Genomic DNA, 18096 nt, shown 5'->3' on the forward strand with positions numbered 1-18096 from the left:
TGCAAATATCATTGAAATTCTACGATTCTTATTTTGCATTCAAAAGTGAATAGCCATCATTTTTGTATGGAACTTGTCCCCGCTCAGCATCTCCATGCCAGCTCTGAATAGGTATTCACTTCCCACACTTAACATTTTCCCCAAGTGCTCATATTTTCTATACTTTTAATGAGGAATTCTGTCACCCGTTTGAGGAATAACCTTGAGCACTGACTAACCTTCACGCAAAGTGTGTAAGTGTCTAGAAACAAAAGCCTGGAGGGTTCAGTGATGGAGAAAGGGGATAAGCAAAGGAGACCAGATAAAATATCAGGGGTGACAGGTGCTGTGAAGAAAAACAAAGCCTGTGTAAAGGGAAGCGTGGATGGAGGGATGGCTCTTCGTGGTTGTTTGGGCACACAGGCACACATGTAAACAGAGCCCTCGAGGAGACAGGAGACACAAGGTCCTCTGGGGAAGAGCGTGCCCGTCGGAGGGAACCATGAGTGCGACGGCTCTGAGGAAAGACGTGGGTTTTTTAAATTAATTTTTTAAAGCATGAGGGTGGTCGACACACCAGGTCACGTTAGTTTGGGGGGTGCCACACAGTGATTCGACAAGTGTCAACATCACGCCCTGCTCACCAGGCTTGGAGCTGCCATCTGTCACCACACAGCCTGTGCAGCATCACTGACAGTATTCCCTTCGCTTGGCCTTTTACTCCTGTGAGTCTCCCCTTCTTGAACATGGAAGGAATTCCTCAACCGGAAGCCAGTGTCTCCCACCCCCCTTCACCATGCTGCCTTTTGTTGTTTGCATATTGTGTTAAATACCCAGACTCAAAGAAAGCCAGTGTGTCCAGGGGAAGGAGCGAGAGGAAGACTGATGAGAGGTGGTGGCAGGGAATGTGGAGGAATGAGGTGGCCTCCCGGACACTGATGAAACTTCCCGGCACAAGGAACCCCTCCTTCACATGGTGTTCCTTGCACTTTATTAATTTCCTCTCCAAGGAATCTTTGAATAGAAATAGGCACCCTTCTTATATTCGTTGTCGGTAGTAATCTGGCACCTGTATTTTAAGGGTCATGTATTGGAGGTATGGTTCCAGGACCTCTGTCTTGAGAACTGCTCATCACACACACACACACACACACACACACACACATGCTCTATAGCCTCCTTGGACCATGTCACAACCAGACTATTCTCACCTCTAGTCGCAATAATTAGGCAAACAATGATACAAGGCAAGCTGTGCAATATCAGATTGTCTTTTGTATAAGTTGCAAAAACATCCAAATTCTAGTAGATAAGTCTACAGTGAGCATGTAGATATGGGTCTCGATTTTAAGGTGATCATTTTGGGTCCAGTATTTACAGAAACATAAAAATCAAATTCAAAAACTGAGAGCAAGAAAAGTGGGGAGAAGGATCTAATGAGCTCAGGTGGCCCCTGGTGCTGGTGACGAGAAAGTGACCCTGGTTCTGGCGACCCCCCAACCCCAGGCACATCTCCTTGATGCCCAGAATAATAAAGCAGCAAAAAGCAATTTATCCAAAAGAAAAAGTAGTAATGTCTTCATGTTAGCAAGACATCCCACCAGAATAACAAGGGAAGACACCCACAATTCACAAAAGGAAATACACAGGGTACAAGAAAATTGGAGGGTTTTAGAAATTATTTGCTAAAGAACAACTTTTCTAAATGATATAAAATGCTAAACTTTTACAATCAGAAACCGGTTTTGAATTGGGGATCTCCACACGTTTGCTATTTGGACTTGGAGAACCAACCAAACTATTCTTTTTCTCCCCCCTGTAAATTCAAGTCAGGTAACATACAGTGTAATATTGGTCTCAGGAGCAGAATTCAGTGATTCATCACTTACCACACCCAGTGCTCATGGCGGCAATTGCCCTCCTTAATCCCACCACCCATCTAGCCCATCCCCACCCACCTGCCTCCATCAACCCTCAATTTGTTCTCTATCGTCATGAGTCTCTTCTGGTTTGTTTCCCTCCCTTCTTTTCCCCCACCACCCAACCAAACTATTGTCAATGCTAATATCCTTCCCCAAATGGTAGGGCTAGAGGTATCTATCCCGCTCAGGTAGTTGGCAGATTTAGTGAATACGCCATATAGAGCTTAGCACAGCTTCCTGTGTTGACAATGAGTGCTTCTCACTGGCGAGGAGATTTGGCTGATTTTTTTTCTTCTCTCAAAGTCCCCATCGCTTCCCCACCTCTGGGGTCCCAAATCCATCGCCTTATTTCAGTTCCTTGTCCTATCTCCACCTATCATGGGCTGGCGCCTCTCTAGCCAATAGTCACAATTACCCAAGAGGTCTTTCTAATATTGCAATTACACGACTGTCCACCTTGACCCCTTCCCAGTGACTCCCCCCTGGAGAATGAACCCCCAATTCCATACCTTCCAACACTTGGCTTGCCTCCCCTGACCGACCCACCTGCTTTACACTCACACCGCCTCACCCCTTCGATCTCACACACACCGAGCCTGAGTTGTAGCTTCCCCGGAAGGCCCGGCTCAGGTCTCAGAGCCTCTACACCCCTGCTTCCCTCTGCTTGGAGTCACCCCCTGGTCCGTTTGGAGTTTTTCACCTCTTCTCTATCCTGAAAATCCTATCTCCTCTTTCTGAAGCAAGGAGTCCTCTCCCTCATGAGTCTTCGTGGGTGTAGTTCCTTTTAATATTCTCACAGGCTATTAAATAGTCTATTAAATTGTCTATTAAATAGCTTTCAGCTACCAATCTCTCTGAACCTTTCCTGAAATACCTGCTGAGCTCTGAGCCTCACCTGGATGGGGTCTGTGAGAGGAACGTCTCGAGGTGGAAGTCGGAATTCCTTCCTGTTGGTTGATGATGGAGAGTGAAGCTGTATTCCCAGAACAGGAAGGAGTGAAGCATTCAAGCCAGGCTTAAGAATCCAAATGCAAAAACCACGTCTCCTCCAGCTTCGGGTTAAACATGCCTGGATCTGCAGCAGAGGAAATATTTATAGCTCCTTATGTTTGCTGTATCTGTTCTCTGCACCAACTCCTTAGACACGTTTCCCATTATTACTCCAACCCCTGAGCCCATCTCCCCATGGGAACATATCTGGGCAGCATGGAATTTTTTCTGTAGATTCTCTGTTCCCAAGATACAGGTTAGAATTCAGGCATATCCGATTTTTATTACTCCTCCTCGAACTTCCTGGCTCCAGAGCTCTAACATTGAAACTTTTCACAGACCTGAGTGAAAGTTTTTTTCCAAATCTATGGCTCAGGAACCTGTGTTGACTATGACCCTTGGTTCTTTGAAACATGGGTTGTGGTGGGAACACAACTCCTGATAGTCTAGAAAATACCTATTCCCTCTCCACCAAGCAAAGATGTGTTCATTTGCTGTAAAACCATGGGTACAATAATCCTTGGATTCATAATTCTTTTGACAAATCAACTAGGAGTTTTGTATTTTTAATACAGGCTAAAAGTTGACATTTATAAAACATTTGGTAATTCTAGGTGTACTACAAAGCTGTAGTCATCAAGACAGTATGGTACTGGCACAAAAACGGACACACAGATCAATGAAACACAATAGAGAACCCAGAAATGGACCCACAATGATACGGGCAATCTTCACCAAAGCAGGAAAGAATAGCCAGTGGAAAAAAGGCGGTCTCTTCAAAAATGATGCTGGAAAATTGGGTAGCAACATGCAAAGTCAGCTGGATCACTTGCTTGCACCATAGACAAAGATGAATTCAAAATGGACAAAGGACCTAAACGTGAGGCAGGAAACCATCAAAATCCCGGAGGAGAACACAGGTAGCCATTTCTTTGGCCTCGGATTTAGCAACTTCTTATTAGACGTGTTGCAGGAGGCAAGGGAAGCAAAAGCAAACATGAACTATTGGACCTTCACCAAAGTAAAAAGCTTCTGCACAGTGAAGAAAACAAGCAAGAGAATTAAAAGGCTGCCCAAAGAATGGGAGAAGATGTTTGTGAATGACACATCAGATAAATATTCGTGTGTGTGTGTGTGTGTGTGTGCCACATTTTCCTTATCCATTCCTCTATCGATAGACACTTAGTTTGCTTCCATATCTTGTCTGTTGTAAAGAATACTGCAATAAACATACGGGTGCATATATGTTTTCAAATTGGCGTTTTTCTTTTCTTTGGAAACAGTAATGGACTTATTGGATCATGTTGTCGTTCTAGTTCCAAGTTTTGAGGGCCCTCCATACTGCTTTCCACGGCGGCTGCATTCCCACCAGCAGTGTGTGAGGTGCCTTTTTCTCCACTTCATCACCAGCACTTGTTTGTTGTGTTTCTGATTTTAGCCCTTCTGACCTGTGTGAGGTGGTATCTCATCATGGTTTTGATTTACATTTCCCTCATGATGAGTGATGATGAACATCTCTTCATTTGTCTGTTGGCCATCTGGATGTCTTCTTTAGAGACGTGTCAATTCAGAACCTCTGCCCAATTTTTAAGTGGATGGTTTGGGTTTTTTTGTTGTTGCTTAGTTGTATGAATTTTTTGTGTATTTTAGATATTAACCTTTTATCAGATATATCATTTGCAAATACCTTCTCCCATTCAATAGATCAGGTTTGTTTTGTTTTGTTTTGTTTTCTTGTCTCCTTTACTGTGTAAAATCTTTTAATTTTGATGGAATCCCAATAGTTTATCTTTACTTTTGTTTCCCTAGCCTTAGGAGACTTGTCTAGAAAAATGTTGCTATAGCTGATGTCAGAGAAATTACTGCCTCTGTTCTTTTCAGGCAGTTTCATGTCTCACATTTAGGTTTTTAATCCATTTTTGGTTTTGTGTATGGTGTAAGAAAGTTGTCCTGTTTCATTGTTTTACATGTATCTGCCCAGTTTTCCCAGCACCATTTATTGAAAAGACTGTCTTCACAGATAGCATATGGTTTCACTCTTATGTGGATCCTGAGAAACTTAACAGAAACCCATGGGGGAAGGGAAGGAAAAAAAAGAGGTTAGAGTGGAAGAGAGCCAAAGCATAAGAGACTCTTAAAAACTGAGAACAAACTGAGGGTTGATGTGGGGTGGGAGCGAGGGGAGGGTGGGTGATGGGTATTGAGGAGGGCACTTTTTGGGATGAGCACTTGGTGTTGTATGGAAACCAATTTGACAATGAACTTCATATATTGAAAAGAAAGAAAGAAAGAAAAGACTGTCTTTTCCCCTTAGTCTCACCTCTTAAATTTTTTTAAAAGATTTACAGCCAAGTAACAGATTAAACCCATTTAGTCATGTTTTATTTCTGGGGTCTTTATTCTGTCCCACTGACCTATGTGTCTATTTCTGTGCCAAAAGCATACTGTCTTGATTACTACAGCTTTGGAGTATATCTTGAAACCTGGTAGGTCTGTTCTTTTTTCTCAGGATTGCTTTGGCTATGCAGGATCCTCTATAGTTCCATACAAATTTTAGTATTATTTGCTCTAGTTTTGTGAAAACTGCTGTTGGTATTTTGATAGAGATTGCAATGAATCTGTCGATTGCTTTGCTTTGGGTAATATGGACATTTTCACAAGAATAATTCTTCCAATCCATGAGCATGGAATATCTTTCCATTTATTTATGTTACCTTCAGTTTCTTTCACCAGTGTATTATAGTTTTTGGAACATAGGTCTTTCACTTTTTGGCTAAGTTGATTCCTAAATATTTTATTCTTTTTGGTGCAATTGTAAATGGTGTTTTTAAATGTTTTTCTTTCAGCTGCTTCGTTGTTAAGGTACAGAAACGTTGCTGATTACTGGGTATTTATTTTGTATCTTGTACTTTACTGAATTAATGTCATACATCTAGTAATTTTATATGTATGTATGTATGTAAAATCAGGTTAATTAACATGCACTGTAGTATTGGTTTCATGAGTAGAACCCAGTGACTCATCACTTCTATAGAACACTCAGTGCTCATTCCAATAAGTGCCCTCCTTAGATAAATGCCCATCACCCATTTAGCTAACCCTGAATCCACCTCCCCTCCAGGAACCACCAGCCTATTCTCTGTATTCAAGAGTCTCTTATGGTTTTACTCCTTCTGTTATTATTTTCCCTCACTTCCCCTATGTTCTTCTGTTTTGTTTCTTAAATTCCACAAATGAGTGAAATGATATATTTGTCTTTTTCTGACTGACTTATTTCGCTTAGCATAATACACTCTAGTTCCATCCACATTCTTTCGAATGGCAAGATTTCACTCTTTTTGATTGTATATTGTATGTATATATACCACATCTTCTTTATCCATACTTCTAGGAATGTTTTGGTAGATTCTTTTGGATTTGCCATGTATAGTATCATGTCATCTGCAAATAGTGACAGTTTAACTTCTTTACCAATATGGATATCCCTTATTTCTATTTCTTATCTGATTGCTGTGGCTAGGACTTCCAGTACTATGTTGAATAAGTGTGAGTGGACATATTTTCTTCTTCCTGACATTGCGGGAAAAGCTTTCGACTTTTCACCATTGAGTATGATGCTACCTATGGGATTTTCATAGGTGGCCTTTATTATGTGGAGATATGTTGCCTCTAACCCCACTTTACTGAGGTTTTATCATGAATGAATGTTGAATTTTGTCAAATGATTTTTCTTCATCTATTGAGATGATCATATGATTTTTATCCTTCATTTTGTTGATGTGTATAACATTGATTTTCAAAATATTGAAACACCCTTGTATCCCTGAAATAAATCCTACCTGATCATGGTGAATGATCTTTTTAATATACTGTCGTGTGTGGTTTGCTAGGATTTTCCTGTGGATTTTTGCATCTATCTTCATCAAGGATACTGGTCTATAGTTTTCTTTTTTGGGGGTGTCGTTGTCTGGTTCCAGCATCAGGGTAATGTTGGCCTGATTGATGTATTTGGAAGCTTTCCTTCCTATTCAATATTTTGGAGTAGGTTGAAGAGAATAGATACTAACTCTTTGTGAAATGCCTTGTAGATGGGGCATTTGGGTGGCTCAGTTTGTTGGGTGTCCAACTTCAGCTCAGGTCATAATCTCATGGTTCATGAGTTTGAGCCCCACATTGGGATCGTGTATTGGGCTCTATGTTGACATCTTGGAGCCTGGAATCTGCTTCAGATTCTGGGTCTCTATCTCCAAAGGCAAGGGGATTAAAAGCAAAAATTAACTAGCGGAAGCTCATGAAGATAAAAAGCTTCTGTGCTGCAAAGGGAACAATCAACAAAACTAAAAGGCAACTGACAGAATGGGAAAAGATACTTGCAAATGACATATCGGACAGAGGGCTAGTATCCAAAATCTATAAAGAACTCTCCAAACTCCAAACCCGAAAAACAAATAATCCAGTGAGGCCAGATCAGCGACCTTTTACCTGCAAAGTATAGAAATTGTTCCCAGAAATGCCAGTTCTTAAGCCTCCCATGGACCCATGAATTTGAGGGTCCATAGTGGAATGGCAAGTTTCTGCTGTGATTTACACAAACATAAAAAAGTCTGTTCAACAGACATCGAGGCAGAGAGTGGGGGTGGTGGTGAATGAAACGGATGAGGCAGAGCAATTATCTAAGAAACTTGTGTGGTTCCTGAGTCACCGGGTGGTAAAATAAACTGCCATTGCCTTAATAGTAAGTTAAAGGAATAGAATATGGAAGATCAACAAAAGTGTGAGCATCCACTCTGTGAAACTGACACAGCCACTGAATACATACATCACTTAATCAAACAAACAAATGAACACAGTGATCACCTGTCCTGCACTAAGTTGAATTGGCTCTCAGGCGAAGACAGGTTAATGAACTTGGCTTCCATTCTTCTGACCCTGTCATCCATGGTGCACCGGGCCATTGGGCTCAGCTGGCTGGGGTGTCTGACAAGGTCTCCTTGTGACAAGTCTGAATGCCTCCCTGGACTGCAGATGGTAGGGACTAAAGCTCTGTTCTCAGCTGAGACAGCAGGAAGGAGTAAAGCATGGGCCCCAGCCATAATTAGGGCTTGGAAGAACAAGGGAGACCTTGTCCCTTCCCATCGAAGTTTGCACAGGCTAACAGGAGACCAGAGAGTATTTACAGCTCCCCGTATCCGCTCATTAGCTCATTTCCCTCTTGGTACCCCAGCCTCTGATCTCATATTCCCAAGTGGAAAACTGCTCTGGACACAAGTATTTTTTCCTAATGAATCTCGGTTCCCAAAAGACTAGGTCAGAGACCAAGTGAATGCAGTTCTTTTTTTCCTCCCCTTTTCCCTGAACTTGTCCCCTTCCTGATGTGTAAATCTTGTGGCACCTTATCTTGGCCGAGACACACTTTCCTCCAAGTCTAAGACCTAGGAACCCTCCGGGATTAGTCCTCATTGCCTTCCAAACATTGCCTCTCCTAGGGACCCAGCTGTAGCATTTCCAGTGCTGTCTGTCTGTCTCTTTGTTTGTTTTTGAGAGAGAGGGAGAGAGAGAGCATGAGTTGGGGAGAGGAAGGGAGGGAGAGAGGGACAAAGAGAAGTTTTTAAATGTTTATTTATTTATTTTAGAGAGAGAGTCAGAGAAAGAGGGAGAGAGAGAATCCCATGCAGTCTCCATGCTCACTGCAGAAGCAATCTGGGGGATCAGTTCCAGACCATGGGGTCATGTCCTAAGCCGCAATCAAGACACGGAAGATGAACCCACTGAGCCCACGAGGTAACCCAGTGTCTACTGTTCTTATCAAGAGCGCCACTAGGAATCTACCCAAGGACACAAGAGTGCTGACGCACGGGGGCACATGCACCCCAACGTTTAGAGCAGCGCTTTCAGCAAGAGCCAAATTATGTAAAGAGCCCAAATGTCCATCAACTGATGAAAGGATCAAGAAGTTGTGGTTTATATACACAATGCAATCCTACTTGGCAATGAGGAAGAATGAAATCCTGCCATTTGCAGCAACGTGATGGAACTAGAGAGTGTTATGCTAAGTGAAAGAAGTCAGGCAGAGACAGATACCGTATGTTTTCACTCATAGGTGGATCTTGAGAAACTTAAGAGAAGAGCATGGGGGAGGGGAAGGGGAAACGAGAGTTAGAGGGAGGGAGGCAAACATAAGAGACTCTTGAGGACTGAGAACAAACCGAGGGTAGGTGGGGGGTGGGGGAGAGGGGAAAGTGGGTGATGGGCAGGGAGGAGGGCACTTGTTGGGATGAGCACTGGGTGTTGTATGGAAACCACTTTGACAATAAATTTCATATATTAAAAAAAAGAAAAAATAATAAAGCAGAGAAATCACTTCTGATAATAAAACTTGGGTGCCACAGAGATTGGCTTCAAGACACTTTTTCTGTCACTTGTTTTATAAGACGTTAAAAGCTGTCATTTGGTCCCTTGTTATAAAATCGTCCTTAAATTTAACAGATGTATTGAGATCTAGTTATGTACTACAATGTGAGCTTAACATCTCACAGGGAGTTTGGATTTAATCTTTATAAAATCTTATCCCTGAGATTATGAACTACATTTTATGATGTATAAATGCTGCTTGGTCGTGTCTTGTCATCTGTCCAAATTTAATATCTGAGTATGTGGTGTCCCTTGAGTTTGATTCTGTCAGGATGCTTCCAGTTCTCAAACTTGGGGTCGTGGTTTCAGCCAGAAATGAATTTTCCCCTGGGACGTCTGTCAAAATCTGAAGGGAACCTGCCAAACACCTACAGTCCCCAGGAAAGCACCCCCAAATTCCTGTTATCCTGCCACCAATGTCTCACCATAAACGGTGAGAAACCCAGCTAGACCAGCATGTCTCCAACTTCACTGTGCCCGTGAATCCACACGGATCCCACTACAAGTGCAAAATTTTAGCGATTCTGCATTTCTCCAAGCTCCTGGGTGATGCTGAAGTGCAGGTCTGAGTCTGAGGACCACTGTTTGATTAGCAAGAAGATGATCCTGTGTTAGAGATAAGTGTGGGTAGCGTGAAGGTTTCTGCACCAAATCTTGTCCTTGCGTGCCTGTAATTGTGAAAGGATTGTGTATTCGCTCATTCTTCAGGCTGTGAGAAATCTGTGTTTATTGCTTTTATAAGTGACCAAAATAGTACCCTGATGAACAAGCCTTTACACTAAGGAGAATAAGGCACCATCAGATATGCCCACATCCTAATCTCCAGTCCCTTTCACATGTTATTTTTTTTTTAAACAAAGAAGGATTTATTTAGCAGATTGAACAGGGCTACTCTTCAGCCTGGGAGACTCTGATGGACATGCCCATTTGTGCAGAAGAACTGGTAACCCTGACCCAAAGGACTGGCAGGACATGCAGTTCTTGGGTGAAGCGTCCTCTGGTCAAGCAGGTGGAAGAGATTTCACAGCAGAAAGGACGTATTACATACATGTTGCTGATACTGTGCATCCTCCATCGCGTGGGATTTGTGACATATATCAGGAAAAGGAAGCTATTTCGTGTAACAACGGAAAGAATCATATGAGCGGGTCGCATTAGAAGTTTTCAAGCAGAAACAGGAAGATAATTCAGTGATGAAACGTAGAAGACACTAAGCAATCCTGCGCCTCGATGAATAAACTCCCTCAGTGGTGAACACCATCTTCCATGCTTTAATAAATAGGTGCAAAGCACGAACTGTGATTTTTTTAAAAAAATGACAGAAATATTTTGTGTGTCACAAAATGAGTGTTTTGAACGTTTGCTTCCTCATATTCATGGTCAGGCCTATACGAAGAACATATCAGGTCCAACTGTTTATTGAAATTTGCCTTTCTAAGTACACTCCACTGGGAGATCTATTTTAGCTAATCAGGTTTTCCCAGTGACTATGGTAGGGTTTCTGGACCCCGAGCTGAATAACAGAATAAAACCAAGAGACCGCTGACAAAGCATAAGGGCATGTTTAGCGCAAGGGACTGAAATGATGTATTTTCCTGGGGGTCCGTTTCGAGCACAACCATGTTGAATAAACATATCGTCAGATGTGTTCCACAATCACCAGATAAGCCCTCGGCTACCCCCAGTCACGAAGTACCAATTCAGAAAGCCCTTTATAAACTAGAGACTGACACATGAATGAATCAGATTTTCCCCTTCAGCCCACACATTCTACTCAGTACAATTCTCCAAGAACGTGTGAACCCAACACCAGCTACCCACCCTGGCCATGGTCCTTCATAAATCCAGATCCCTCAGCAGCTCCCTCTCTCTCTTTCTTTGTCTTGACTCTTTCTCGCCTTCTGAGACCTCCCAGAATGACTTTTGACCATCCCATGTGCCCTCCAGCATACATGAGTAATAAACTTGGGGTTATTAGAGTTCTCTGATAGATGTTGCTGACGTGTGTCCTGCCATCACAATAAGAACCCAAGGGCTGGTGCAGCCAAGGCATAGGCTGTGGTCAGGGAAAGGACTGTGGGAGTGTGGACAAGCACATGGGTGCCGGTGAGTGCTTAGGCTTTCCTAGCCAGAGCGGGGTGACAATAGCCTGAGGCTTAAACGGAACAATGTTAGAGTCCACATCATCAGGTGGAGTCCTAAAGGAAGCGAAGGAAAAGACTGAGACTCAAGGTGGAAACTGTGCTTTTGTATTCTCCTTGACAGTAAAATGATGGAAATGGCTTACTGATCAAGTGTAGCTTTATTCCATACGAAGCGTATAATTCATGATGATGATCTCAGGAAATCTAGGGGAAATTTACCCGGCATGGTATAAGTCATTTGAGATGAAATTAATTTTAGGACATCCAACTATTCCCATGTGAGATACAGAAATTTCAGGCATTCATGACCCAAGGTTGGGGTAAACTTTGGGGATATCTGAAAATAGACAAAAAGAAACCATCTGTATTTCAGTCACAGCAGAAGCTTAATGAAGTGAAATCCTTAAATATAGAGAGAAGTTGATCAAACAAATGGAAATGCCAAGAAAGAAATAGAAGGAGCAGATCCTACTTCCACAGTCTGATCAAAGATTGGCAGTTCCTGGCTCTGAATTTGAGTCCTTCAATCATGGGCATGTCTTCAGCCTTTGGATGATTGGTTCTTATAACACTGAATCCCAAGTATTCTTTTCAGAGCCCTCTTTATGTCTCTGTTCCTCAGGCTGTAGATGAAGGGGTTTAGCATGGGCGTGACCACCGTGTACATCACCGAGGCTGTGGCACTTGACCGTGAGTTCTGGGTAGCAGCAGAGCTAAAGTATACACCAAGCATCGTACAATATAATAAGGAGACAACCGACAGGTGACATGCACAGGTGGAAAACGCTTTATACTTGCCCTGAGCTGATGAGATCCCACATATGGAGGAAACTATCTTAGAATAAGAGTAAAGGATCCAGACAAGCAGACCACCACCCAGCAGCATAGCTGCAAGGTACATCACCACGTTATTAAGAAAGGTGTCAGAACAGGCAAGTTGGATCATCTGATTGAGTTCACAGAAAAAGTGGGGGATCTCTACCTCTGTACAGAAGGACAGCCCCAACACCATTAAGGTGTGTACCAAGGAATACAGGACACTCGTCATCCAGGACACCAGAACCAACAGCCCACAGAGCCGGGGGTTCATGATGACCGTGTAGTGCAGGGGGTGACAGATGGCCACGAACCTGTCATAGGCCATCACACTCAGGAGAATGTCGTCCATCCCTGCAAAGGTTATGAAAAAGTTCATTTGTGTGATGCATCCTGCATAGGTTATGACTTTTCTCTGAATCTGGATGTTCAGAAGCATCTTTGGGACAGTGGTGGATGTGAAGCAGATGTCTACAAAGGACAGGTTGGCCAGGAAGAAGTACATGGGGGTGTGGAGGTGAGAGTCAGAGCTGACAGCCAGGAGGATGAGCAGGTTGCCAAACACAGTGATCAGGTACATGGAGAGGAAAAGCCCAAATAAGAGGGGTTGCAGTTCTGGTCTCTCTGAAAATCCCAGGAGAAGAAATTTTGATATCTGTGTAATATTTCCTGGTTCCATGAGGTTGCACTGATCCCCGGAAAGAGGCAAAGGACATCATTAATTTTCACATGAACAGTTTACTCACATAGTTGAAACGCTACCATTTATATTGTGCAGTCAAGAAGTTCATTTCAGTATCTTGTCCCTTTTGTCCCCAAAGGATTGTCCTTATGAAGAGATTCCCTCCTGTTTCATCTCAGATTAGGTGTTTTGTCACAACACCCAGTGCTCATCCACCCAGTGCTCATCCCCACAGGTGTTCTCCTCGATACCCGTCACCCAGCCTCCCCCTCCTCCCGCCCGCCATCAACTCTCAGATTGTCCTCAGTTTTTAAGAGTCTCATCTGGTTTGGCTCTTTCCCTCTCTAACTTTTTTGAGGACTGCTCATCCTTCACCAGTCACAAGACACCATGGCCTCCTGGGTTGTGTATTTCCCTGTCTTCACAGACCTCACCATCCCAGTTATGTCTGGAATGGACACAACCCAAGGAGGCCAGATCAGACATCTTTTCCCTGAAAAGTATAGACATGGTTCCCAGAAATGCCAGTACTTAAGCCTCCCATGGACACATGAATTTGAGGCTCCATTTTGGAATGGCAAGTTTCTGCTGTGATTTACACAAACATAAAAAAGTCTGTTCAACAGACATTGAGGCAGAGAGTGGGGGTGGTGGTGAATGAAACGGATGAGGCAGAGCAATTATCTAATAAACTCGTGTGATTCCTGAGACACTGGGAGGTAAAATAAACTGCCATTGCCTTAATAGTAAGTTAAAGGAATAGAATATGGAAGATCAACGTAAGTGTGAACATCCACTCTATGAAACTGACACAGCCACTGAATAAATACATCACTTAATCAAACAAACAAATGAACACAGTGATCACCTGTCCTGCACTAAGTTGAATTGGCTCTCAGGCGAAGACAGGTTAATGAACTTGGCTTGCGTTCTTCTGACCCTGTCATCCACAGTGCACCGGGCCGTTGGGCTCAGCTGGCTGGGGTGTCTGACAAGGTCTCCTTGTGACAAGTCTGAATGCCTCCCTGGACTGCAGATGGTAAGGACTAACGCTCTGTTCTCAGCTGAGACAGCAGGAAGGAGTAAAGCATGGGCCCCCAGCCATAATTAGGGCTTGGAAGAACAGAGGGAGACCCTGTCCCTTCCCATCCAAGGTCGCACAGGCTGACAGGAGACCAGAGAGTATTTACAGCTCCCTGTATCCGCTCATTAGGCTCATTTCCCTCTTGGTACCCCAGCCTCTGATCTCATATTCCCAAGTGGAAAACTGCTCTGGACACAAGTATTTTTTCCTAATGAATCTCGGTTCCCAAAAGACTAGGTCAGAGACCAAGTGAATGCAGTTCTTTTTTTCCTCCCCTTTTCCCTGAACTCGTCCCCTTCCTGATGTGTAAATCTTGTGGCACCTTATCTCAGCCGAGACACACTTTCCTCCAAGTCTAAGACCAAGGAACCCTCCGGATTAATCCTCTTTGCCTTCCAAGCATTGCCTGTCCTAGGGACCCAGCTGTAGCATTTCCAGTGCTGTCAGTCTGTCTCTTTGTTTGTTTTTGAGAGAGAGGGAGAGAGAGAGCATGAGTTGGGGAGAGGAAGGGAGGGAGAGAGGGACAAGGAGAAGCTTTTTAAATGTTTATTTATTTATTTTAAGAAAGAGAGAGTCAGAGAAAGAGGGAGAGAGAGAAGTCCAAGCAGTCTCCATGCTCAGTGCAGAAACAATCTGGGGGCCCAGTTCCATGACCAGGGGGTCGTGTCCTAAGCCGGAATCAAGACACAGAAGATGAACCCACTGAGCCCACGAGGCGACCCAGTGTCTACTGTTCTTATCAACAACGCCGCTAGGAATCTACCCAAGGACAAGGAGTGCTGACGCACAGGGGCACGTGCACCCAATGTTTCAAGCAGCGCTTTCAGCAACAGCCAAATTATGTAAAGAGCCTAAATGTCCACGAACTGACAAATGGATACTAAAGTTGTGGTTTATATATACGATGGAATACTACATGGCAATGAGGAAGAATGAAATCCTGCCATTTGCAGCAACGTGATGGAACTAGAGAGTGTTATGCTAAGTGAAAGAAGACAGGCAGAGGAATACAGATACCGTATGTTTTCACTCATAGGTGGATCTTGAGAAACTTAAGAGAAGAGCATGGGGGAGGGGAACGGGAAAAGAGAGTTAGAGGGAGGGAGGCAAACATAAGAGACTCTTGAGGACTGAGAACAAACCGAGTGTAGATGGGGGGTGGGGGAGAGGGGAAAGTGGGTGATGGGCAGGGAGGAGGGCACTTGTTGGGATGAGCACTGGGTGTTGTATGGAAACAAATTTGACAATAAATTTCATATATTAAAAAAAGAAAGAAATAATAAAGCAGAGAAATGACTTCTTCTGATAATAAACATTGGGTGCTACAGAGATTGGCTTCAAGACACCTTTTCTGTCCCTTGTTTTATAACAGGTTAAAAGCTGTCATTTGGTCCCTTGTTATAAAATGGTCCTTAAATACAACAGATGTATTGAGATCTAGTTATGTACTACAATGTGAGCTTAACATCTCACAGAGAGTTTGGATTTAATCTTTATAAAATCTTATCCCTGAGGAGGCATAGTTATGAACTACATTTTACGATGTATAAATGGTGCTTGGTGATGTCTAGTCATCTGTCCAAATTTAATATCTGAGTGTGTGGTGTCCCTTGAGTTTGATTCTGTCAGGATGCTTCTGGTTCTCAATCTTGGGGTCGCGGTTCTCAGCCAAAAATGAATTTTCCCCTGGGACGTCTGTCAAAGTCTGAAGGGAAGCTGCCAAACACCTACAGTCCACAGGAAAGCACCCCAAAATACTGTTATCCTGCCACCAATGTCCACCAATAACAGTGAGAAACCCAGCTGGACCATCATATCTCCAACTTCACCGTGCCCGTGAATCCACACGGATCCCACTACAAACGCAAAATCTTAGAGATTCTGCATTTCTCCAAGCTCCTGGGTGATGCCGAAGCGCAGGTCTGAGTCTGCGAACCACTGTTTGATTAGCAAGAAGATGATCCTGTGTTAGAGATAAGCGTACATAGCGTGAAGCCTTCTGCACCAAGTACTGTCCTTGCGTGCCTGTAATTGTGAAAGGATCGTGTATTCACTCATTCTTCAGGCTGTGTGAAATCTGTGTTTATTGCTTTTATAAGTGACCAAAATAATACCCTGATGAACAAGCTTTTACAGTAAGGAGAATAAGGCACCATCAGATATGCCCACATCCTAATCTCCAGTCCCTTTCACCTGTTATTATTATTTTTTAGAGCAAAGAAGGATTTATGCAGCAGATTGAACAGGCTGCTCGTCAGCTTGGGCGACTCTGAAGGACATGCCCATTTGTGCAGAAGAACTGGGGACCCTGACCCACATGACTGGCAGGACATGCAGTTCTTGGGTGAAGCGTCCTCTGGTCAAGCAGGTGGAAGAGATTTCAGAGCAGAAAGGACGTATTATATAGATGGTGCTGATACTGTGCATTCGCCATCCCGTGGGATTTGTGACATATATCAGGAAAAGGAAGCTATTTCGTGTAACAACGGAAAGAATCATATGAGCGGATCACATTAGAAGTTTTCAAGCAGAAACAGGAAGATAATTCAGTGATAAAACATAGAAGACACTAAGCAATCCTGTGCCTCGATGAACAAACTCCCTCAGTGGTGAACACCATCTTCCATGCTTTAATAAATAGGTGCATAGCATGAACTGTGATGTTTTTAAAAAATGAGAGAAATATTTTGTGTGTCACAAAATGAGTGTTTCGAAAGTTTGCCTCCTCATACTTAGGGTCAGGCCGATACGAAGAACATATCAGGTCGATCTATTTATTAAAATTTGCCTAAGTACACTCCACTAGGAGATCTAGATTAGCTAATCAGGTTTTCCCAGTGACTATGGTAGGAATTCTGGACCCAGAGCTGAGTAACAGACTACAACCAAGAGACCACTTGCAAAGCATAAGGGCATGTTTAGTGCAAGGGACTGAAATGACGTATTTTTCCCGGGTCCGTTTCGAACACAACCATGTTGAATAAACATATCATCAGATGTGTTCCACAATCACCAGATAAGCCCTCGGCTACCCCCAGTCACGAAGTACCAATTCAGAAAGCCCTTTATAAACTAGAGACTGACACATGAGTGAATCAGCCTTTCCCCTTCAGCCCACACATTCTAGTCAATACAATTCTCCAAGAACGTGTGAGCCCAACACCAGCTACCCACCCTGGCCGTGGTCTTTGAGAAAGCCAGATCCCTCAACAGCTTCCTCTCTCTCTCTTTTCCTCTTGACTCTCTCTCCCCTTCTGACACCTCCCAGAATGGCTTTTGACCATCCCATGTGCCCTCCAGCATACATGAGTAATAAACCTGGGGTTATTAGAGTTCTCCGATAGATGTTGCTGACGTGTGTCCTGCAATCACAATAAGAACCCAAGGGCTGGTGCAGCCAAGGCATAGGCTGTGGTCAGGGAAAGGACTGTGGGAGTGTGGACAAGCACATGGGTGCCGGTGAGTGCTTAGGCTTTCCTAGCTAGAGAGGGGTGACAATAGCCTGAGGCTTAAACGGAACACTGTTAGAGTCCACATCATCAGGTGGAGTCCTAAAGGAAGCGAAGGAAAAGACTGAGACTCAAGGTGGAAACTGTGCTTTTGTATTCTCCTTGACAGTAAAATGATGGAAATGGCTTACTGATCAAGTGTAGCTTTATTCCGTATGAAGCGTTTAATTCATGATAATGATCTCAGGAAATCTAGGGGAAATTTACCTGGCATGGTATAAGTCATTTGAGATGTAATTAATTTTAAGAAATCCAACTAGTCCCATGTGAGATAAAGAAACTTCAGGCATTCGTGACCCAAGGTTGGGGTAAACTTTGGGGACACCTGCAAATAGACAAAGGAGAAACCGTCTGTATTTCAGTCACAGCAGAAGCTTAATGAAGTGAGTTCCTTAAATGTATAGAGAAGTTGATCAAACAAATGGAAATGCCAAGAAATAAATAGAAGGAGTAGATCCTACTTCCACACTCTGATCAAAGATTGGCAGTTCCTGGCTCTGAGGATTTGAGCCCTTCAATCATGGGCATGTCTTCAGCCTTTGGATGATTGGTTCTTATA

At 43.4% G+C, this 18096-nt stretch overlaps 1 protein-coding gene across 1 annotated transcript; it reads right to left on the reverse strand.

Annotated features, from left to right (window-relative positions):
- Positions 1 to 11987: 11987 nt before the first annotated feature.
- LOC102972202 (olfactory receptor 7A17-like) lies at positions 11988 to 12842 on the reverse strand. Its single transcript, XM_042976934.1, has 2 exons — positions 12495 to 12842; positions 11988 to 12209 (listed from the first exon to the last, which is right to left on the reverse strand). Exons 1-2 carry the CDS (start codon positions 12840 to 12842, stop codon positions 11988 to 11990), a joined length of 570 nt encoding a protein of 189 aa, XP_042832868.1.
- Between the last annotated feature and the right edge of the window lie 5254 nt (positions 12843 to 18096).

Source organism: Panthera tigris, chromosome A2, assembly GCF_018350195.1.
Source record: "Panthera tigris isolate Pti1 chromosome A2, P.tigris_Pti1_mat1.1, whole genome shotgun sequence".
NCBI lineage: Eukaryota > Metazoa > Chordata > Mammalia > Carnivora > Felidae > Panthera > Panthera tigris.